Genomic DNA, 21,607 nt, shown 5'->3' on the forward strand with positions numbered 1-21,607 from the left:
ATTTGGGGGGCATGTGGGAGTGTTAGGAGATTGACTTGAAGATTGGGTAAAGTTCGTAATAAGCTGACATGGAAGAAAAGGATGGTAAAAAGAATATTCCAGACAGAGTGGATGAAGTTAAAAACTAGAGTCATGTGGCTAACAGTCAATCATTTGACAAATCTGTAAAAAGTGGGGAGGAGAGTCATATTCCACTTTACATTTTAGTTTCAGGTTCCTGCTTACCTTAAAGCATCATAGACTATATAACTTGAACTAAAGAAAAAAATTTGCTCCAATGCAATAGAAAAATGAGATTCATCGTGTTGTTCATTAGTAATATCTTTAATTCACAGAGATGTCAAGCAACATGAAAAATTCAATAATTTACTGATACCAGGCCTTGAACACAAGAAGCTTATACCAAAGTGACTATGCTTTATTGACATCATCCATGGATAATTACATTTTGCATTTGTGAGCTATTCATAAATCTTATGTTCGTGGATCACCACATAGCCAGATTATTAATATTTTACTTGTTCTATCCACAATCCTCTGTAAGATGACGAGTGAACCCAATAGGAACAAATTCTCTATGGAAAACAAAGCATAATAGGCAGAGATGTGAATCCAAGAATAGAAGAAATAGAACAGGAGGAGAAAATTTTTCTCAGAACACAGTGAACAAAAAGGAAAGGAGCATAGGGACAGAACTTGGATTGCAAGAAGACGGAAAGAAAAAAGAGAAATAGATAAATGAGGGACCATAAGAAGAAAATAGAAAAAAGAAAAAAAATTAAGATGGAATATTAAAAGGAGAATGGAAAAATAGATATGTTATTCCTTAATAGACTGATTCCCCAAATAGGGTCCATGAAGAAAGTTGAGTAAGAAGGGTTTGTGAGCTGCTTTCAGCTTTTTAAAAAGCTTTGTTGAATTTATATATTTACCAAAACACTAAGAGTCTGCCTAAAAGGTAAAATTTCACTGGGACTGGAATTAATTTGATTCAGTGACAAAATCTGTTATTTAATGTAGGTTATAAATTCTAACATAGAGACAACTTTGATTAATAAAAAATGTGAACACTATTAGTAAAATGAGTTTAATCGACAAAGATCTTTCAAAATCAGTAGAAAAACCAACAATAAAGATCTGTATCTTGAAAATTTTAGGAAATTCTCTTCTGAACATTTAAAAACATTATTTCAATGGTTAGAATAGGCAACTATTCATGTTTCTGCTAATGTCTGTAGTTTTTGATGATAGTCACATGATTAAGACATATACACACAAATTTATCCTTAGGAAAAAATGATTGTTTCTGTTTTACATGTTGATGTTTCTATTTTACATGTTGATGTTACACACACACACACACACACACACACACACACTTCACTGATTTGAACATCAGAATTGATTTTTTGTTTATGTATACCACCTCTTTAATTCTGAAGATACAAGAATCCAACAGTGGAATTTATTTCTTTAAATCTCTAAATTCACACTTCGTAATAGAAATTTTGGCTATTTACTTAAGATTAACACCAATGACGTTTGATTATTCTGGTTCATCTCATACATGTTGTATAACAGAAATGCTGGGAATTCAAGAATAATATTTTTTGATTTATATTATATAGTAAATTATTCAATTATAACTAAAATAAATGTAATGCATATCCATAGAATATATGTTAAAATGTATATAAGCAAATAAAATATTTTTTTTTAATGGATTTCTTTTCTCATTACCAAGCCTATGTTTATTCTCATGCTACCTTTCCAGTTATTTCCTTCTGATCTCCTGGCTCCAATAGTTCTTTGATATTACCAAGACTTCCAATCCATTGAGTCTACGTGTCCTCAGTCCCCTTCTACTCATCTGACATGGTTCTTTTCTACCTGTGTATACCTCCACATCACATGCCCTTTTGCCCTCTCTGGTATCTCATATCTCATTTCTGTGACGTAACCCAAAGGCTATGACATCATCCTTTATACAACTTGCACTAATATCCACTACAGCCCCAAATTCTGTCACCTCTACCGTCAAAATATACCTCTAGTCTAGCCACTTTCTACCACCTCCACTGCTATCAAGATCAGGAGAGAAAGAAAACCCTTTGAGGCAATCCTGGCATTAGGGGCTGGTTTCCCCTCATACTACGGATAGTCATCTGCAATTCCAAAAAAGGCAAAAAAAAAAAGCTGAATGCCCTGCAACTCGTTCAAAGCCACTCAAGGGCGTGCTGGGAAAGCTGTTAATGGGGAGGTGCCTTGCAGTCTGCCCAATCCTACTGTAAAGCCACTGCAGAGGGTGCCGGGGAAGACCAGTTGTTCATCTGGCATTTCAGGATCCCAGCTCCGGAAAAACCAAGAGCCAGAAAACTGTGGTATGAATGCAGAAAATGCTCCTTGAGTAGTTTTGATATTCCTGGATTGGTTCTTTCCTGAACTGGTCTACTTCATAGGTAGTCTAGGCGCATTTGGGAACTGCAATGAGTCGATGTTGTCGGTAGGTGGCGGAAGAGGACCATATCTCCCCAGGGCCGTTTCTTTTGGCCCCTTGGGTTCTGGATGTTGTTCACTCAGTGAAGAGTCCACAGTGACCCAAGCAGCTGCTCTCCCCCAATGCCAGAATGTGCCGCCTCTGCTGTATCTAGGAAGAGAGGGGCTTCATTTGGGCCCCCAGTGGTTCCTTGGAAGCAGGCCCTCAGGTCTTCCTGGCTTCTCTGTGCACTTCCCTGAAGCATTGGGATAATTCAGGAAACTATGCAGCAGGAGGTTAAAACTAAGTTTTCTGCTGAACGTGGCTGTCCCTTATTTTGGCGGAAAAACGGCTAAGGCATTACATCCTTTCCAAGAAGGCCCTTTAAGTCCACACAATTGTTAATCGGTCTTCCTGCTTTCCAACGCAGTCCTCTCTGTAGGAGAAGAAAGAAAATAAAAAACTCTTTCCATCTCGTCCTGGCATCATTCACCCACTATTTAGAGAACCCCCTTCCGTCCACAGACACTGACCTCAGGACATGCTTATTCCCAGGCAGTACATTTCCTCCAGTCCAAAAATGTTTACTCTATTACCTCCTGAAGGAAAAAAGCAAAACAAACACAAAACTCAGAAAAAGAGATCAGATTTGTGGTTACCAGAGGTAGGTTTGGGTGGTTAGTGGTGGCAGATGGTGGTGTTGGAGGAAGGTGGTTAAAAGGTACAAACTCTCTATTATATGATGAATAGGTAGTGGGGTGTAATGTATAACAGTTAATAATGCTGTACAGTATATACTAAAGTGATTAAGAGAATCAATTCTGAAAGTTCACGTCACAAGAAAAAAACTTTTTTTTTCTTTTCTTGTGTATATATGTGCTGACGGATGTTAACTAAACTTATCATAGTAATCATTTCATTTATATGTACAAAAAATCATTATGCTGTACACCTTCAACTTATATAGTGCTGTATGTCAATTATACCTCAGTAAAACTGGGAAAAAATTGAACTGGTGGAAAAAGAAAAAAGCAAATTATAAAAAAGTGTTTTATCATGATTCCACTTTTAAAAAATCATATCTATTCATGAAAAATGAAAGAATATGCCTTACAATGATAACAATGGGTATTACTGGGTAGGATAGATTTTTTTGTTGATGGTTCATCCTCTTCTATCATTACAAATTTTGCAGTAAATATATACAATTTTGCAATCATATAATAAATTAACATTTCCATTAAAGCAAAAATTTCTCATGGTCTTCAGAGGCACAGTCAGGCCCGATCTTTACTGCTGCAAGACTTAAGACCACTGGCTGAGAGAAAGGGGCCCCGTGGCTTCACTTCCAGGCCCCCACTGCCCAGGCAGGCTTGTGCATTCCTAGCATGATCTTAGAGACAGATCCTCCTCCAGATACATGTGCAAAGAACAGTTGAATCAAACCCACACAAGGGATATTTTCCTAAGTTGGCAACAGTGGAGTTCAAACTTCTCTTTATTGGTCAAAACAATGTCACTTTCACATCATCACTACCACCTCTTCTCCCACTATTCTTTTCAAATTGTGAAACTTTGGGCCAACTGGGAATGAGAAAGAGCTTCAAGACTGTGACATCTCCCTCTAAGGGACATCCCCTGCAGTTCACAAAAACTAGATTCCTGGGGAGGGAGGATGGCTCAGTTGGGTCGAGCATGAGCTCTGAACAACAGGCCTGCCGGTTCGATTCCCACATGGGCCAGTGAGCTGTGCCCTCCACAACTAGATTAAAAGACAACGATTAGGAGCTGATGGGCCCTGGAGAAGTTTTGAAATGTCATCTAAGGATTCGATCTTCAGTGTCCTCCTCAGCCCGTCTGTGGGAGGATGAGAGTTGGGCAGCTTTATATTCCTGTTTACATAATTAAAAAACCAACAATGGGGGGATTATGCTGCTTTGTGTCACCACAAAACTCACAGTTGAAGGATGTGGTCCTGATGAGAGAGCCTCGTGTGTTAGTAATAACCTGATATTCACAGATGGTGGCCCTGCCCAATCATCCAGCTTTAGAAACAAAGAAGAGGACCTTTCCCTTTTGAGGCATGGGCCTAGCCAGTCTGGACCTATGAAGACCTTGTTTCCATTAAAATGGCATTTAGAGCTGGTCATTTCAGTAGCTGTAATCGACTCAGGCAAATGGGACCCATTCAGCAGTAAAAATTTTCATTTAGTTCTTTTGCATGAAAAAAACTCTAGGACCAGGATTAATTTGCCTCCACAAAATAGGTCAAGCAAATTCTTACAAGGGCAGGCAATGAAACAATGTTTCCAGGAGGCTCAGGCCGATATTTCTCTGGAATAAAAATAAAATATCAATGACCTCACAGCCCAGGAACAACACATTCCCATGCCCTCTGTGGAGATAAACATTATTAAGTATGAAGTTCAACTAGACATTTGGGACACAGTGATAAGAGCACTTATGACTATTGCAACATTGAGTTCCAGCTGCCCTCACCCCACCAGCTGAAGTGTCCTGGAGCTCAGGTGCAGCAAATGAAACTTACAGTGAATTCTGAATATGGTACGTGCCTAATAATTATTATTGTTATGTTATCACTGGTAACAGTGATTTTTTTTTTTTAACAAAGTGTTTATAAAGACAGATAGGTTACTGTTCAATAATGTCACCCAGGAAATTTGTCACTTGTGTTCCTGCCCCAAAAGAGAACCGTTTTAAACTTAAGTGCCATCTGGAATGTACTCTTCCCATCAAGAGGACAAAATACCAAAATTCATTTTCATCTCCCATCAGTGACTCAGGGCAGAAAAGAGGCAACTGGAAGAAAAAGAGTGTTCAGATTAAGGAGAAAGAACTGGGCTATAAAACTGGGCAAACAAAGGGGGAAAAAACCTTCCCAGGATAAAAATTCATCCTGGGATAATAGTTTGCAGAGTTCATTAGGGAAAGCAAGAACTCCTAAGGAATATAATTGCAAATATATAGCCCTGAACAGATAGTGCTATAGCATAATGAACAATTTTCTTTAATGAGTAATTAGGGAGTTTTAGCGTTTATCTGAACTTAGGCCACTATAGAATAACTCTGCACATAGAGGAGGTAGGAACTGGGGCCAGAGAACAATAAAAACCAAAATCAGAACAGAACAGAGTCCATTGTTATCACAACACTCAGCTAAGGATTTTCATCAACTTATATTGGAAATAAATGAACGATTCATGTCAGCAACTCATGGTATCATTTATAGTTTATTGTATATAATGTTCCAAGTCACTGTACTGTTCCAAGCACATGGCTCTCATTCCAGAGTGTGAATACTATCAATATCGTCTCCCGTGCTGGTTTGTATAGACTCGTGATTTGAAGTACCCGTGAGTGACGGTAGATGTGATGGCTCCTTTAGGGGGCTCCGATTCACCATTGAGATAAGATTCTGGGTCCCAGTTGGGATAGATCCAGTGAGAGGAGCAGCAGCTCCTGTTTCCTTCTGTGGTCACACTACCTAACACAGTGACATTTTCAATTAATACTTGTTAATAACAATAGTTAACATTCATGTAATTCTACTATGTGTCAGGCGCTCTCTTAAATATATACCATACATTGCTTCTTTTAAGACACTAGGAAGGTTTCATTATCCCAATCTTACCAATGAGGAAACCAAGGTTCAGAGAGCTCGTTAACCAACTTGCCCAAGGTCACACCATCCATTTGGATCCAGAAACTTGAACTGCATGTGGCCTTGGCCCTGACCCCTCGTGTAACCTCTGTTAGAGGGACTCGAGACCAGTGGCATCTCTCAGTGGTTAAGTGTGTCTCCTGTGCCCAATGCCTGGGCATGACCTGGGGGTTGAGGGAAGTGGTTCAAATGATCTCCAGTGGCCCCTGGACCTTTGCAAGGATTGGAAACAGTGTGTAGAGTGTTCCGTGTGTGCCCCTAAAACCTGTCCTCTGTAATGCTAGAAGCTTTTCTGGAAACAGGCGAGCAGAGCAGCTCTGGTGGGGGGAGAATGCTTCCCAGCACACAGCCTCAGTTTCGGAGGAATTGGGGAAATTTCTAAGCAACTATTCTCCTCCCCTTTTCACTCTACATCCACTGCCTGCTTTATATAGAAGACACTTTTTTTTTTTTTTTGATAACTGTCTAGGTTTAAAGATACATGTGCATATTTTCTTTTCCCAGCTGCAGCAAGAACTGCCTGGATGTTTCACATTCTGTGTGTGTGGGGGGGCTCTCTGAGATGGGTCATGTCAACAATGCTGTCCCCTTAAGATATTAAGGAGTATTAAAAGTTTGTATTCAGAGGATCCTCCTGACATACAATGGGTTAGAAATATGACCCAGACTAGTTTTCCAAATTATAAATGTAAGATAATAATGCTGAATATTAAATTATCATAATTATGGACTACCACTTATCCATTTCTTTTGGGTTTCAGTCAATATGCTAAGTTTTTAATAACCATTATCTCATTTAATCACCAAAGCAATCCACATAAGACAGGTATTTATGTATTAATTGTGTGACCTGGAGTAAGTTACTTGACCTCACTGGGCTTCAGTGCACTGGTCTGCAAGATGGAGATAATAATGGTAGCTGCCTCAAAGGTTGTAATGATGATAGAACTGAATAATCCACATAAAGTGCTTGGCCCAGCATCCAAGGCAAAGTAAAACTCACACAATGTGTGCTCTCATATCATTTTACAGATCAGGAATCTGAGCCCCCAAGAAATCTTGCCCAAGTTCACGTAGCTGAGGTCCAAACCTCAAAATGAAATTGTTAACCATTGTGCTGTATTGTCTTGCTTAGTTCATTGTTGGCTTAATTAAATAAATAAATTAATGATTTAAACTGTATCTTTTGTCTTCTATCTATATTATATCTGGAGATAAACTTGGTTAGGTGGAACACAGGGCTACAAAGATGGTAGATGTCGGGGGTGAGGGGCTGTGGATAAATCCATGCATGTCCATCACTGCTGTTAGAATAAACCCATGCTTGACTGTTAGAAGCTCTAGTTAGGGTGACCCTGTGTTCGTCTTGACTTATTATAGTCTTCCTGGTATAATTATTGAGAGTGGCCTCTCACTCTCAAAAGGTCTTTGTTCAGACAATCAATTAGGTGATCGCCTTACCCATAGTGGTGTCATCTTTAGCAAATAAAGAGAAGCATGTTCTCATAATTTGTTGGTTCCTGGCCCCATTCATAGATTGTCAGCAGCCATGTCTTGTACACCTGGATTTTTTTCGCCTGCCCCTTAAGGCTGATGGCTTTAAACTTCAATCTTTTCTCCTTGTAGTTCTCCCCCCATTCTCCCCCACCTCTTTCCGGTTTCGTACTCTCAGCTGTGACCTGTGAATTAAGCATGTAGGCTCTGAAGTCCCTGAACTGGAGTCTCCATCCTGCATCCACCATTCACTGACTGGCAAACCACGTCCGTCACTTTTCTGCAAGCACTAGTACTGCCTCTGTATAGTGGAACACTAGGCTAGACCTCATCCGGTTGTTACAAGATGGTGCTCAGTAGATCTGAGCTGTCTATTAGTCGTGCTACTATTGTCTTGTCATGGGGACAACAAAAACAGATGATGGGACAGTCCAGCAAATAAAACATGATGCCCTTCCTAGCTTTACCAGTTATCCCTGCCAGACATCACATGAAATGTGACAAAGGATCTTTTGACTATTATATAGAAATCTGAATAGATTATTTCCTTCTTGTTAAACGAGGCTGAAGTCCAAGCTTACAAGTCAGGGGAAGCCTGTTGGTATAAATTGTGAGCTGCAATGCCGGCGCCCTGCCCAGTACTTGTCAAGCTACCTGGAATTCTACTGCTACTTTTCTCACAGTCTTGAAATGTCCTCAGCCTCTGAGAGTGTGCAATTAAAATCTCAGCGCCCCTGGCTCCTCAAGCTCTAATGCAGTGCCCCACCCCACCAGGCTTCCCAATATGGTGCCCTCACTCTGGATTTATTTTTACATCTCTGCTCTGCCTCATCTTGTAGAGAGCTGCTCCCTGTTATCGCCATGGAGACATAAAACAGATAGTCAGTGTGGTGAACAGGGGTTGGTTTGCTTTCCTGTTGCCCATGCTCTCTTCTGTTGGTAAAAGCACTTGAAATTTTATTTGCTGCACCAACCTTCTTCCCCACTGCAGCCCTTGACATGTGTCTAGGCCTCATCCATCAGAGTCACAGTGATTGGTTCATGGAGACCACATGACTCAATTTGAGCCAATGAGAAGCAGTCCTGGGGTTTGGGCTGGGACAAAGGGCAGAGGTACTCCTTCCTTTTGGAGTTGCTAAGAGACTGGGGAGGTGCTGGAGGCCATCTAGAATGACTCCAACACAGAGAAAAGCAAAACTGGCAAATGGAAAACAGATTTCTGATAACATTATTTTGGCACCTTATCTAGCTGTGCTTGAAGTCAGTCTATAATAATTACCAACCCAATTAAATCCTGCTTTATGCTTATGCCATTTTGAGTTAAGTTTCTGTCACTTACAACCCAGAGTCCTGGTTAATGCAAGAGGGAAATATGTTATTGCTCTTGAAAGGTTTACATTTTAATAATAGACATGTTTTCAGCTCAAAGAGATGCATTTGTGTGGTAGACTTTGAGTCATCAGTGTAAAGCTGGGGCGGCCAGAATATTTTGAAGTGGAGTTAGGAACTAGAGACACTCAAAATCCACCACAACAGTAACTGTCTAATCTCCTGTCATTGAGACTGGCTCCGTTCCAAGGACTGACCCCATCAGCCCAAAGGCGCTCCCTGGCTGGCATCAAGTCTGAAGCCTTGTGTGAGCCCTCCGTGGGAGAACATTCTTCATTGACATCCATTCCCAGTGCATGTCCTTATCCTCAGCAGGAGCAACCCCTGCAGTAAGAGTGAGCACTACTGCATGAGAACCAGCTAATGTGTCCATTTGTCCCAGAAATGCCATCTTGTGTCCTGCTTCCCTCTACTGGCCTTCCGTGTTTAGTGTTCAGACAGGCAGCTAGACTTGGCTAGCTATTTTTCTGAAAGTTAAAACTGCCCTCCAAGCTTGTGGGGGAGGGAGGAACAAATATCAAGTCGCATACCACACCGACCTTCTTCTTTTAATAAGAGTGGCTGCCCTCTTTATTTTCTTTGAAAGAAGATCATTTTCTGAGGGCAGAGCCACTGGGCTGCCCAACAGCCTCTCTCACTGGGTGGGACCCACTGAAGAATGCCGGGTGAGGAACAAATCAACTCTCAGAGGACAGAAAGAATCGCTTTCACAAGGACATCATTTACATTCACTAATGGCTCACAAATGAGTTCAGACTCAGTTTTTTTATTCATGGGATTGTTTTAAATTGAGCTCCAGAAACAGACCCTGAGAAAGGAACTTATGTGTAAGTGGTTTATTAAGGAAATGCTCTTGGGGCAGCCAGGAAGGGGGGAAGTTGGACAGAGACGGGAAGAGTCCAGGCCAAGTACCATCTCAGGCAAAGTCCCCCTTGGCCTGATCCAGGGAGCTCTGGTGTGTCCCCATTCAGGACCAGGGTGGTGAGAGGTCCCAAACACCTTCACTGGTGGTTGGCAGTCCCCGGCTACCAGCCACCTAAAGGATGCGAGGATATAAACCCCAGGCCCTCTGGCTCCACACTTGTGAGCACAGTGACTCAGTAGATGGAGGGCAGTTAGGAGCAAAAGCCAGAGGGGTTGGGGGAAAGGAGCTCACAGATATGGTAAAAGGACTCAAGGTGTTGGCAAGGGCACCACAGTGCTTCTCAAAGACTTACCACACAGACAAAGAAAAATGCAGGGTTGCTGGGCTCATTGCTTTGGGAGGGTTAATTAACCACCCTTTCTTTCTTTGAGAACTACCACCATCACTTCCACCGTCAACCCCACCACACGCAATTTCACCCTCCACAGCTGAGTTCATCTGCCTCCATGGACACAACCCAGCCAAGGAAACTTTCTCCTGAGACTTTGGCTTGAGGACTGAGAATCATATTCAGTCTTGCTGTTGGCCTAGATAGGGGTGGTGTGGAGTTAGGAGTGAGGTTGCCATTGTGGGGTGGCCAGGCTTGGACATAAGCCCAACGAAGCAAAGAAAACCACTCCACAAAGAGAAAGAGGAGTGTATAAGCAGATTAATAGCTAATACTTATTAAGTGCTGGCTATGCACCAGGCAGTTCACACACGGATGAGTCATCAGATCCTTACACCAACCCTATGGTGTAGGAACTATAGTTGTTCTCATCCAAGGTCAAGGACACGAAACTCTCAAGTGGTTTAGTAAATTATCCAGGGTCACGCAGCTTGAAAGGATACAGTCAGGATTCAACCCTCATGTTTAACTCCAGAGCCATATGCTGCCCACAGTCCAGGAGTTCAGCTGAGCATTCAGAAGACCAGATTAGACTTTGTGGCAGTTCAGGTGACAAGTGATGGTAATTGGGGCCAAGACTATGACTGTAAGGATAGCTAGAGAGAAGATATGAGAGGTACCTAGGGGTAGAATCCACTGAACCAGCTAGTGGCTGATTGCCAGTTGTGAGGGCAAGTAGGGTAGCTATGTCTCTGGCTGGAGCTACTGTGTAGAAGGTGGGACTCACTGAGACAGGAAATGCTGTGCAGAAGCTGATTTGAGAGGAAGAAGGCAAAGAGAGAGAATGCAGTGATGGACTGTGCCTAATGAGAAGAGAGCAGGTAAAATATAGGCACCATCCTTTCTCTCTCTCTCTCTAGCCTCATTGCTTCTTTTTCATAGTCCAACTCAAAATTCTCTGTCTCTCTTCCACAAAACCTTCTTCAAAATTGTTCTTGACCTAGAAACGCCTGTGAAATCAGACCTGAGGAGCAAGCAATGGAAGGAACGCTGTATTGAGGTTTAGGGATGGAGAGGGTTAAAGCTTGGCCCTTGTCTACCACCTGCTGTGCAAACTTGGATGTGCCTCTTAACCCCCTGAGCCTCAGATTCATTTTCTCTAAAATGAGAGTTTTCGACGTGATGCTGTCTAAGATAATTCTCTAATAGTTGTTGAATGTTCTAATTCTTTATTATTCAGTAATTGTCTTTGCCTAGGCTACATGGTACATATTTCAAAAATGGAAGAGTATTGCTAAACTTAAGAAGCACTGAATATGTAGAGCACAGTATATTGTTACACTACAGTGTTTTTTAATTATTTAATTTGAAGAGTTAATATAGGTTGCGGTTAAACATAGAGACGGGTTATATGAATTCAATCATTCATTTGCTGGGTGTGTGGCCTTGGCAAATTACTGAACTTCACTGTTCCTCAGTTTCACCAGCTGCAAAATGGGCATAGGATTATCATGACAATGGTTAATATATGTTAAATTCTGTATGTATTAGATAATTACTATTCAGAGTAACTATTCTTTAGCCTTTACTTTTTTATCTGTAAAATGGGATTACTAATAACTACTTATTAATAAGAGCAAGGGAAAAATGAAATAAAATCATATATCTACTTAAAGCACACAAAGCCTATCTCTTTCTAAGTATTCAACCAATGTGAGTAGATAGATAGACAGGTGGACAAATAGACAACTAGAACCTGGCTCCCAATCTCATTCCAGTTTCCAAGGAATAACTGAGCCCTCAGTCCTTTTGGTGTCAACCAGGCGCTGAGCTGTCGTTTTCCCCCTGGTGCTTGATAGCTTATATTTTAGAATAATACCAAATTTTCTTTAATGCCTTTCTTTTCTTTAAAAGTAGCACAGTATGCCTAGGCTCAGCAGTTTCCATTCTCCTCTGAGTAATTGAAGGTCTGTTTCTCCCCAGGATGGTTTTAAAATAGAAACAGACTTGCTAGTACTTTCTCCTAAATTGAACATCTAGCTTCCATATATTGAAAATGAGTTGAAAGAAAAGATCATATAATTATGCTTTTCCCCCATATTCTTTTTAACACATTGCCGCTAACATAATCTCTGTTTTGCCATGAAATTCTGTGACTTATGAAAATTTTATAGCAACATGGGCCCAAAGAAGAGTAAAAATTGATATTCTACACTTAACCAGGTGAAAATGCTCCTTGGGAGAATAACACACACAGATAATTTATTCCAGGCATTTAGGAGTGTGTACTTAATAGAAGAAAAGATGCAGCTCGAAGAGTCAGGAAAGAGAACCAGAGGTATGAGCCAGGGGTCTGAGCATCTCCAATCTTACCTAAAAGAATCAGGAGAGAAGACGGTGGCACGTCCTCTGCTTCTTGTCCCATTTCCTACCCCGGATTCCATCTATGATTATAGTGAGAAAACTGGCAAGATTTGTATTTAAATTCACAAGAGTAGAGGAAATGCAAACTTTTCAACCGTTGCTCATTTCAGACCTGACTGCACTTTCTACCCCACCGGCCCCAACTTTTCTCTCTCCTTCGCTCCTGTGCATTATGTGTATCAGAAGAGCAGTGACTCATGCAGCTGGGGCTTGAGGAAATATGTGGCTTAATGAGGAGGAAAGAAGGTCTTATGCTGATTGCAAAAAGAACTATTTCATTTTGTATCACATTCTCCATGTTCAAGTTCATTGCAGGCACAGCCTTTCAAGAGCTGAGTAGTGAAAGCAGGTGACAGAAGGGAGCATGGTCACTCACCCTTGCAGTCTACCCACCCACACACCCCGCCCCCGCCCCGTGCTTGTGGCCCTGAGAGACACAAATGACAGATGACAGAGCTTCTGCCTGCAGCAAGCGTATGGATTATCTTGGGCTAAATTTGGTAACTTGAATGTCACTTTTTCCAGCTCCAACCTCGTGTCAAGATGATTCCTAAGGCCTGATCAATAACTGTTTGGTGTCTGGAGCGATCTGACATTGTATAAAGAGCTTGGAATAAAGTAAGCAGTCAATAGACAGAGCTTCCACTCCCAGGTGCAGCCCCAGAGTGTCTACATAAGGGGCTTCAAAACAGCCAGCTGCTTGGGAAGGTGCAGCACCTAAGGGTCATGTACTGAGGCTGTGTTTTCATAGCCAATACCATGTATTTTGTTAGACTGTAATTTTATTTGGGGTGTTTTGAGGAGAGGCTGATGGAGGTATGGGGAGATAGGCTAAAGCTGCTCAGTCACTCCTTGCGGCCACCAATTGCCCATGCAAACCGCTATACGTGAAAGCTCGGGGAGAGAAATACACAGTTTCTGCCACCAAGAAGCTTACTCACTACTTAGATGTTCACGTTAAAACAAACAAAAGCTCTAATAAAACAGGACCATCCAGGCACGGGCCAGATGAGTGTGAGAGGCACAGATGCATCTGTGTTGGTTCAGGTAAACTTCACAAATGAGATTGTGGAGCATGAACGGGTGGGTGGAGAGAAAAGTGTGGGCAATGGAATGGGTGAGAAGGTTGAAATAAGCATATTTGGAGACAGTGAATTGAGCAGGTGAATATGTAAAGGACCCATGTGGTTAGCACTGAACCAGTCATTCATTTCACAGACATGTATTGTTAGCGTACACTGTCCCAGGCACTATCCTCAGTGCTAGGGTCACAGCAGTACATAAATCATGCTCCCTAGAATGTGAGGGCTGCTGCCCTGATTTGGGCCCCACTAGCCCTGCCCCATGTTCCTGGCAGCAGAACTCCCATCTTCAATCCTGCCTGCAGAGAAGGTTCCCATTTCAGGCCATTCTTCGGTGCAGATACACCTGCCCTCCCCCAGCCATTGTGCGGGCAGCTCCTGTGACGTGGGGAGGACACAGGATAAATTACCGCCCCATCATCTTCATGCATAAAACATGGCACAGGAGGCTGCCCAGCCTACAGCTGCTTTCGGGCCAGTTGGGAGCTCAGGGAAGGAAAGGAAAGGAAAGTTACAAGATAAAAGAAGTCAATGGAAGCCCCCGATATAAAAAAGGAGAAGAGGGTTTTGTTTTCTTTTTAATGTTTATACATTGGCTTCGGCTTCCTGTATCACTGGGAGTCTTTGTTCACCTGCCATGGGAAGGTCTTAGACCCACTTTGGAACCATGGTGTTACCTTCGCGATTACACTGGATCAGAAACAGGCCATGGAGGGACAGGATCCGGAGGAGGCAGCTGAACCGTGAGTGTCCTGGATGTGGCCCGTTCCCCGTCCCTGCCCTCCTTTCCATACCTGCCCCACACACTCCTTTCTGCCCCTCCTGCAAATCCACTCCAAGCCACCCCCTCACTGTCCTGTGCTCTCTCTTCCAATGATCTTTTCTTCATTTTCATCCACTCCCCTCTCTCTTCCTATCTCCTTCCTATAGCTTTCTCCTAATTAGAGATAATTAAATATACCTTGTTTCAAGTAGCAAGCAAGAGAGGGTTCCTCTTCTTTATTCTTCATTTAGATGGGAAATACAAATAAATATTTACACCAGTCAAAGAGTTGTGTGAACTGGAACTTTCATTTACTATGGGGGAAAGTGCAATGTGTGGATCTCACAGTAAACAGCTATGTGGCTAGAACTGGTGAAGCTCTGGGTCAGTGGTCACGTTCCTTTTAAAGGACCCATTCACATGAATCTTACATTATCAGATGCACTAGGAGATCCCCTTGAATGGACAGGAACTCTCACCAAAGAGAGATATTAGTGTGGAAGCAATCTGATAGAAAAAAAAGCACTCCAAGCATATGCTACGACTCACCAATAAGTAACATACTGTGTGTGTCTGTTGCTGAAAAGGTTTGTTTACCTCAGATGTCAGCAAATTCAAACTTTTTGAGGGGATAGGACTCAAATTGCGGTAAGTGAGTGAAAGGACTGTTTTCACAGCAGTAAGGAAGCTCAATTTCTTCTTATCTCTGTCGTGAGAAAAACAACAGTGAAACCATGGTGATAAATTATAACTGACATTTGGCCTCCGTCCGGGGAGGTAATAAGGAGTGGGAGAGACTGGTAGATGGGAAAGCCTTGTCCTGCCACAGGAAGCACCAAATATTCGATCTCATCAGATTGTTTTAACGAGAAATAGGAGTCCAACAGGTTGCCAGGTTTCCCAACTTTTCAAGCAAAGCAACAACAAAAATATGCTAATTTCTAAGTGAATTCTCTCAACTTTAAACACTGGCAATAAATTCCTTAAAGTTTAAATACTGTAATAAGCAAGACTATGCTCTGATGCAAACTGTGACTACTGTGGGCCACTAAGCCCTAGTTGAGGTACCAGGTGGTGTTCGCATTAGAGGCCCAGCACACGGTGTTATTTAAGCCTACTTATATGTTGGTGAGTCCTTCTTAAGTGTTAAAAGACCCTGGTGAAGACATTTAAATTAAGATGAATGCGTGGTTGAGGAACATAAGTAACAAACATAGTCACAGTCTATGAGCTTAGGAGGCCATGTTGGGCTGGTTGCATTACAAATGACACCCCACATACCAGGAATTTCACTCAACAAAATACTTTAATATAACTGAAGAATCCATTAGAATTTTTCTCAGAGCCTCCACCTTCTTATTCATCTGCTTCTTTCAGTTGTGCCTACCTTGAGTTCAAGTTCCAGTTTTGTGACACCTTATTCTGTGTCTATAGGAAAACAGTTGTAGTTCCACAGATTTAGGACCATGTGTGATCTGTGGTGTTGCCTACTGATGGGGAGTGTCCTACGCTCTAAAAACATGAACTTGAGGGGAAAGGACTATTTTATTACAGAGGTTTTACTTAAATTACGAGACTAACATCTGGGTACTATGATTCAATTTCTGTATGGTTTTAATATGAAACAATGATATGTTAATAAATGTTTAAACCAAGCTTGAAACTAAGCAGCCTAGCTCTGACCTCTTTGGCAACAGAGAAAGGCGAGGATTCTGACATTCCTCCAGGATGGTCTAGAGCCCTGCTGGATTGGAGTTGGTGTGAGTCAGAAATAGCAGCTGGATCAAGTGACATTGTTTTGGGTTGATTGTTCCAACTCATGGGACACCTGTTCCTGTGCTTGAAGGCAGAGAATTAGAGGCAGTGGGAAAGAAAAAAGAGTGAAGACACTGAAGGGGGAAGGGACAAGGGAAAAGCTTCTCACTGCATACACCAGCCTGTAAGGGTAATCTTAGACACCGTTTTGCAATTGCTGAAATCTCTATTTGGTTACTTTTCCTGTCCTCTTTCTCTGACCCTCTGACTTGGAAACCCAAACATTGTTGCCCCTTGGGGTCATACTGTCATCCAAAAAAAATAAGTAAATTACCCTTTTTTCCTCAGATACACAAAGGGACCTTGAACGGCAGCAGGAGGCACATGCCACCACTCCCCATTCCCACATGCCCATGCAGACATTGCCAATCAACCACAACTCTCTCTATATCTTTCTCCCAAAGAGGCTAGGCCCAGCCTTAGAATCACTTCCAGTGTAGTGTTGCTATCTCTGATCAATTAGAATTGCCTCAATAGTTGAAACATGTATTTGTTTTCTGTTGCTTCATAACAAATTACCACAAGCTTCCTGTCTTAAAATAACATGCATTTATTATCTCATGGTTTCCATGGGTCAGGAGTCTGGAAGTGAGTTAGCTGTGTTTTTGTGCTCAGGGTCTCCCATCACTGCAGTTGAGGTGTCAGCCAGGACTGTGATCTCTCCTGAGGCTCAGTGGTTGTTAGCAGAATTGTGGTTGTAGGACTGAGACCTTCCCAGGTAAAGAGGGACAGAGACAGGGCAATGTCTCAGCAGATGCCTGGATTTTCTGAATGCTGACAGCAGTGTTGGGCAGGGCGTGGCAATGCGGGGTGGGCAGAGATAAGAGAGTGCCATGTGACCCTTTCTTTCCTTTCATCTGCTAAAGTTAGGAGGGTTACAGGAAAGAAAGCCTAGAAAATATATACAGTTTGATAACAGGGAGATTTTACTTCAAATCCTACTTCTGTAACTTCTTATAGCCTTCTTATAGGCAAGTCACTCCATCTCGCTGAATGTCCACTTTCTTAGCCATAAAATGGTTGTTACAATAATACCAACCTCGCAGTGTTATTGGGGGAATTAAAAGACATACAGTACTATCAAGTGCCTTGCACAGTGCCTGGCACATAGTAGTGGTACCTATTGAGAACTAAGAGGCTAGAAGAGGTAATGGTGACATTTGGGAGACTGTAAAGGGATGACCACAGCCACCACCATGCTTTTGGGCTGGGGAAAATGCTACTGGAGAAAGAGCCTTCTATCAGCCTCTAACATAACCCCACCCCATATCTGCCAGCCTGCTCCACACCAGGCAGGAGCAACCCAGCTGGGCCAGGGGTATGTCCTCCCCCACAACAGTCCCCAGACTGTTTTGTGTACAAATAAATGCATCCATATGACATGGCCCAAGTGGAACGTATTGCTTTGCCTCCTTAAAAGGTAGGACTCCATGTCTAGGTGGAGCATTGATGGTGCAGGCAGCAGGATGACACCCTCTGTGAACCCCAACCAGTTCTCTCTGTCCCTGAAAAGACAACAGTGACAAAGCTGATACATGTTTGAGATTAGGGATGCTGCCGTCTCAAAGATACCACTATGACTTCCTTCCCAGTGTTAATGTGACTTTGTCATCTCATTCTGGTCACTGGCATTCTCCTGACTCAGGGCAGTGGTGTTCTTAACTGTAACCTGTAGGGAGGAGTCTGGGTTCCAAAGACCTTCACCAGACTGTGCCTGGGAGTGTGACTGTGGTTTTGAAGGGGGCTCTCCTGTCTATGGCCATGCTGGAGTGACCATTCTACCCAAGGAGGTAAGAACCCAGCCAGTTAGTCCTTGCCCCGCATGGCTTTGGAGGGCACTCTGGTTCATAGAAAGCTCTGGTGGTCTCTTCTAAAAACCTGTGTGTCTTCAGATCAGCTAAGGCCAACGGCCAATGGGGCCCTCTGGAAGGGGAGTGTCCAGGCGCCCTTCCCAGCAGCCTCCATCTGAGCAAGGCTACCACTCTGCAGATGGCTCCCGCCTGTGGGACCGCATCAGCTTACAGAGCAGCCTGGCTTACTATTGGCTTTCTGCCTGGCTTACCTGTTATCTAGCAGGGTGGGCAGACACAGTGTCGAGCCTGCTTGACTCACGTTTCCCCCCAAGCTCCTCCCTCTGGGATTATGCTCTGGCTTGGGGAAGCCATATGGCTACATGGATACGGGCACCCAGATGTCCTAGACCACAGGGCTGCCTTTCCCAACTGGCTGCCTTGGGATCTTGCTGCTGTTCTGATTTCATATGTTAGATTCCTTGGGCTGCAGTCACTCTGTCAGGCTGGGCTTCTCTGTTCTGTCTACATGCGGCAAATTTCTCTCCTGGTTTCCTTTCCTTTAAAGCCATAAGCTTAAAGATTTGGAAGGAGGTGAGTGAGGGGTTACCCCAAGCACAAAGAAAGAAGCCTCTTAGAACATTCTTTATAATCCACAGGTGACAGATTCTTCCAGGCCCAGTCTAGCCACCTGCTAAAGTGGTCCTTGCACAGCCTCGGCCCAGACAGCCAGCAGCTGCCCCGAGGGCTTGAGTTTCTCCCCAGCTCTACATCTTGTTTATCAGCACTTCTGCCAATCATAGGGAATTTGATTGTGTTTTGTGTTAGGGACCCTAATATTCATACTAACGTAAGAATTATTTATATACCTTCAAACACGGCATTACCTGTTTTCTCATTATCCAGAAAAAGAACTGCTTTTGTAGAAGCCTGACCCTCCTCCTTCCTGACTGAATGATTGAGTCTGGGTGTGCCATTGCCAAATGCCCCATTCCAGCTTATACTATCCGGGGGGAAAAAGGATGGGAAACCTGAGAAAGGGAGCGACTTTGAATAATTCAGGGGGTTCTTTTGGTTGAGAAAGTGCTCTCTTTGTATACACATTGATCTGAACAGATATGTCAGCTATCTCCAGCCAAGGATAGACAAAAGAGAGGGCATGGGGGGAAGAGGGAAGGAGAGGGAGAAGAAAAAATACGAATGCAGCTAACAAAATTAAAAAGAATGAAAACAGCAGAAAAGTTGGAACATTACCAGGTTGGTGATTGATCTCAAAGCCTTCTATACTCAGATGGGCTGTTTGTAGACAGATGTAAAGAGCCCAGAAGTTAATCACTAGACTAACAACTTGGTCTCTGATTAGAAGCAGAAAAATTAACAAAATAGCAAATTTTCTCAGCGGTATTAATGTAGTGTATTAAATTGTGGGGAAGAAGGGTCTTAGAGGATGGAAACTGTCTTGAAATGTGTTAGTCTAAATACAACCCACTATGTGAGTACCAGTTCTTTCTCTGAAATATCAAGATCCAAGAAATTGATTAACTGCATAAGAATATGTGTATATTTATGGACACACACCCCTCACAATAGTCGTGAGCATGAAGATAATGCATGAGAAAATGTTGTCAGCTTGCAGAACCATACAAATCTCTCTGTTCTTGGTCTAGTATATTAAAGTAAACCTTTCAAACTTAATTTTTTTATTTGAAAAATATAATTTGTCAGGAAGTCCTTAATGAGCTTATTCTTTTTTGGTTTTAATATTTGAAAAATTGAACACTTGGTTAAAGGAGACTTAAGATCCAAACAGTGCCATCTGCCTAAGTATTTCCTTTTGGCATTGCTGTGTCAGGACTTGTGGGGCCCCAGGTGTCAGCAGACAGACCCTGACACAAGCTCAGCTGCCATGGATGGCTGGACAAAGCAGGGATGCATAGCTCTGTGTCTTCTTGCCCTCAGCCCCAACTGGAGAATCCCGTGTTAGTTATTTCTTCGGGGCCTCCAGCCTCTTACCTCCTTCCACCTTCCCTTCAGGGCACTCCTGCTCCATGTTCATGACTTTCCTCCCTTTACTCTCTTAAAATTGTCATGGTTTTGCATTTCATACCACTGTCATCTCCACTGTACAGTGTGCAGCCACCAATTCAAAGACATCACAGGAAAATTTATATTCTGAATTTATACAAATGATTTCTTTAAAAGTATATATTATTCTTTTCACTTTTAAAAAATGTACAGATTAAGAAAAATGTACAACAACTCAAAATAGAATAACAAAAGTGTTGCTTTCTAGAAATTCTCAGTCTTCTTGTTTTTAAGGATAAACAAGAAGAATTTATAATTAGTGTCTCATTGTTTACATATTGACCTTCCAAACTGCTTTAGAGGATTACTCTCTTTAATCTGCCCTTTTGGTCCTTATTTTTCATCTGCTAAGCAAAAGTGCACTTTAGACTATCTTTATGTGAATTGTCATAAATCTGAATTAGTGAGGCCTCAAATAATGAAACTTGGCTCTGCTTTATACATGTGGCAAATGCATGCCTACATAAATATCTAATAAAAGCACACTAGCATCCAAATACCACCGATATTTTCTTCTAGGAGTTTCAGACATTCAAGTCTTTAATCCATTTTGAGTTGATTTTTAATTTGTAAGTTAATGCTCCAGTTTCATTCTTTTGCATATATCTGTCCAGTTTTCCCAGCACCATTTATTGAAAAAACTGTCCTTTCCCTATTGTATGTTCTTGCCTCCTTTAACATAAATTAACTGGCCATGTATATGTGGGTTTATTTCTGGGATCTCTATTCTGTTCCATTGATCAATGTGTCTCTTTTTACTCCATCATACTAGTTTGATTACTATAGCTTTGTAATATAGTTTGAAATCAAGGAGCTTGATGCCTCCAGCTTTGTTCTTTGTTTTCAAGATAATTTTGACTATTCGGAGTCTTTTGTGGTTCCATACAAATTTTAGGATTGTTTGTTCTAGTTCTGTGAAAAATGCCGTTGTTATTTTTGTAGAGATTGCATTGAATCTAAACATTGCTTTGGGCAATATGGACATTTTAACAATATTAATTATTTCAATCCCTGGGCATGGGATATCTTTTCATTTATTTGTGTCTTCTTCAATTTCTTTCATCAATATCTTATAGTTTTCTGTGTACAAGTCTTTCACCTCCTTGGTTAAATTTATTCCTAGGTACTTTATTCTTTTTTAAGCAATTGTAAATGGGATAGTTTTCTTAATTTCTTTCTGGTAGTTCTTATTAGTGTATAGAAACGCAACAGATTTTTGTGTAATTGATTTTGTATCCTGCGTCTTTGATGAATTCATTTATTAGTTCTAACTATTAGTAATAATACAAATGATTTGTTTTTATTTTAATCAATTATATTCTGAAAAGAGTTTTTTTTTTTAATTATCCTCAGA

At 41.9% G+C, this 21,607-nt stretch overlaps 1 protein-coding gene and 1 long non-coding RNA gene across 3 annotated transcripts in view; one reads left to right on the forward strand and one right to left on the reverse strand.

Annotated features, from left to right (window-relative positions):
- Positions 1–359: 359 nt before the first annotated feature.
- LOC141568484 (uncharacterized) lies at positions 360–12,735 on the reverse strand. The gene is made up of 3 exons (XR_012491637.1): positions 12,668–12,735; positions 3,010–3,075; positions 360–2,912 (listed from the first exon to the last, which is right to left on the reverse strand). It is a non-coding gene; the product is annotated as an uncharacterized LOC141568484 (long non-coding RNA).
- Positions 12,736–14,309: 1,574 nt separating this feature from the next.
- Positions 14,310–21,607, forward strand: part of RIPOR2 (RHO family interacting cell polarization regulator 2) — a 185,064-nt gene continuing 177,766 nt past the window's right edge. The window contains exon 1 of one of the 2 annotated variants that reach the window (XM_019716822.2): positions 14,310–14,543. In XM_019716822.2, coding sequence (XP_019572381.2) covers positions 14,468–14,543 — 76 coding nt within the window. In that variant the 5' untranslated portion in view covers positions 14,310–14,467. The remainder of the gene's footprint in view (positions 14,544–21,607) is intronic. The other variant, XM_019716819.2, reaches the window with a different exon arrangement.

The sequence above is a fragment of the Rhinolophus sinicus genome, linkage group LG14, assembly GCF_036562045.2.
Source record: "Rhinolophus sinicus isolate RSC01 linkage group LG14, ASM3656204v1, whole genome shotgun sequence".
NCBI lineage: Eukaryota > Metazoa > Chordata > Mammalia > Chiroptera > Rhinolophidae > Rhinolophus > Rhinolophus sinicus.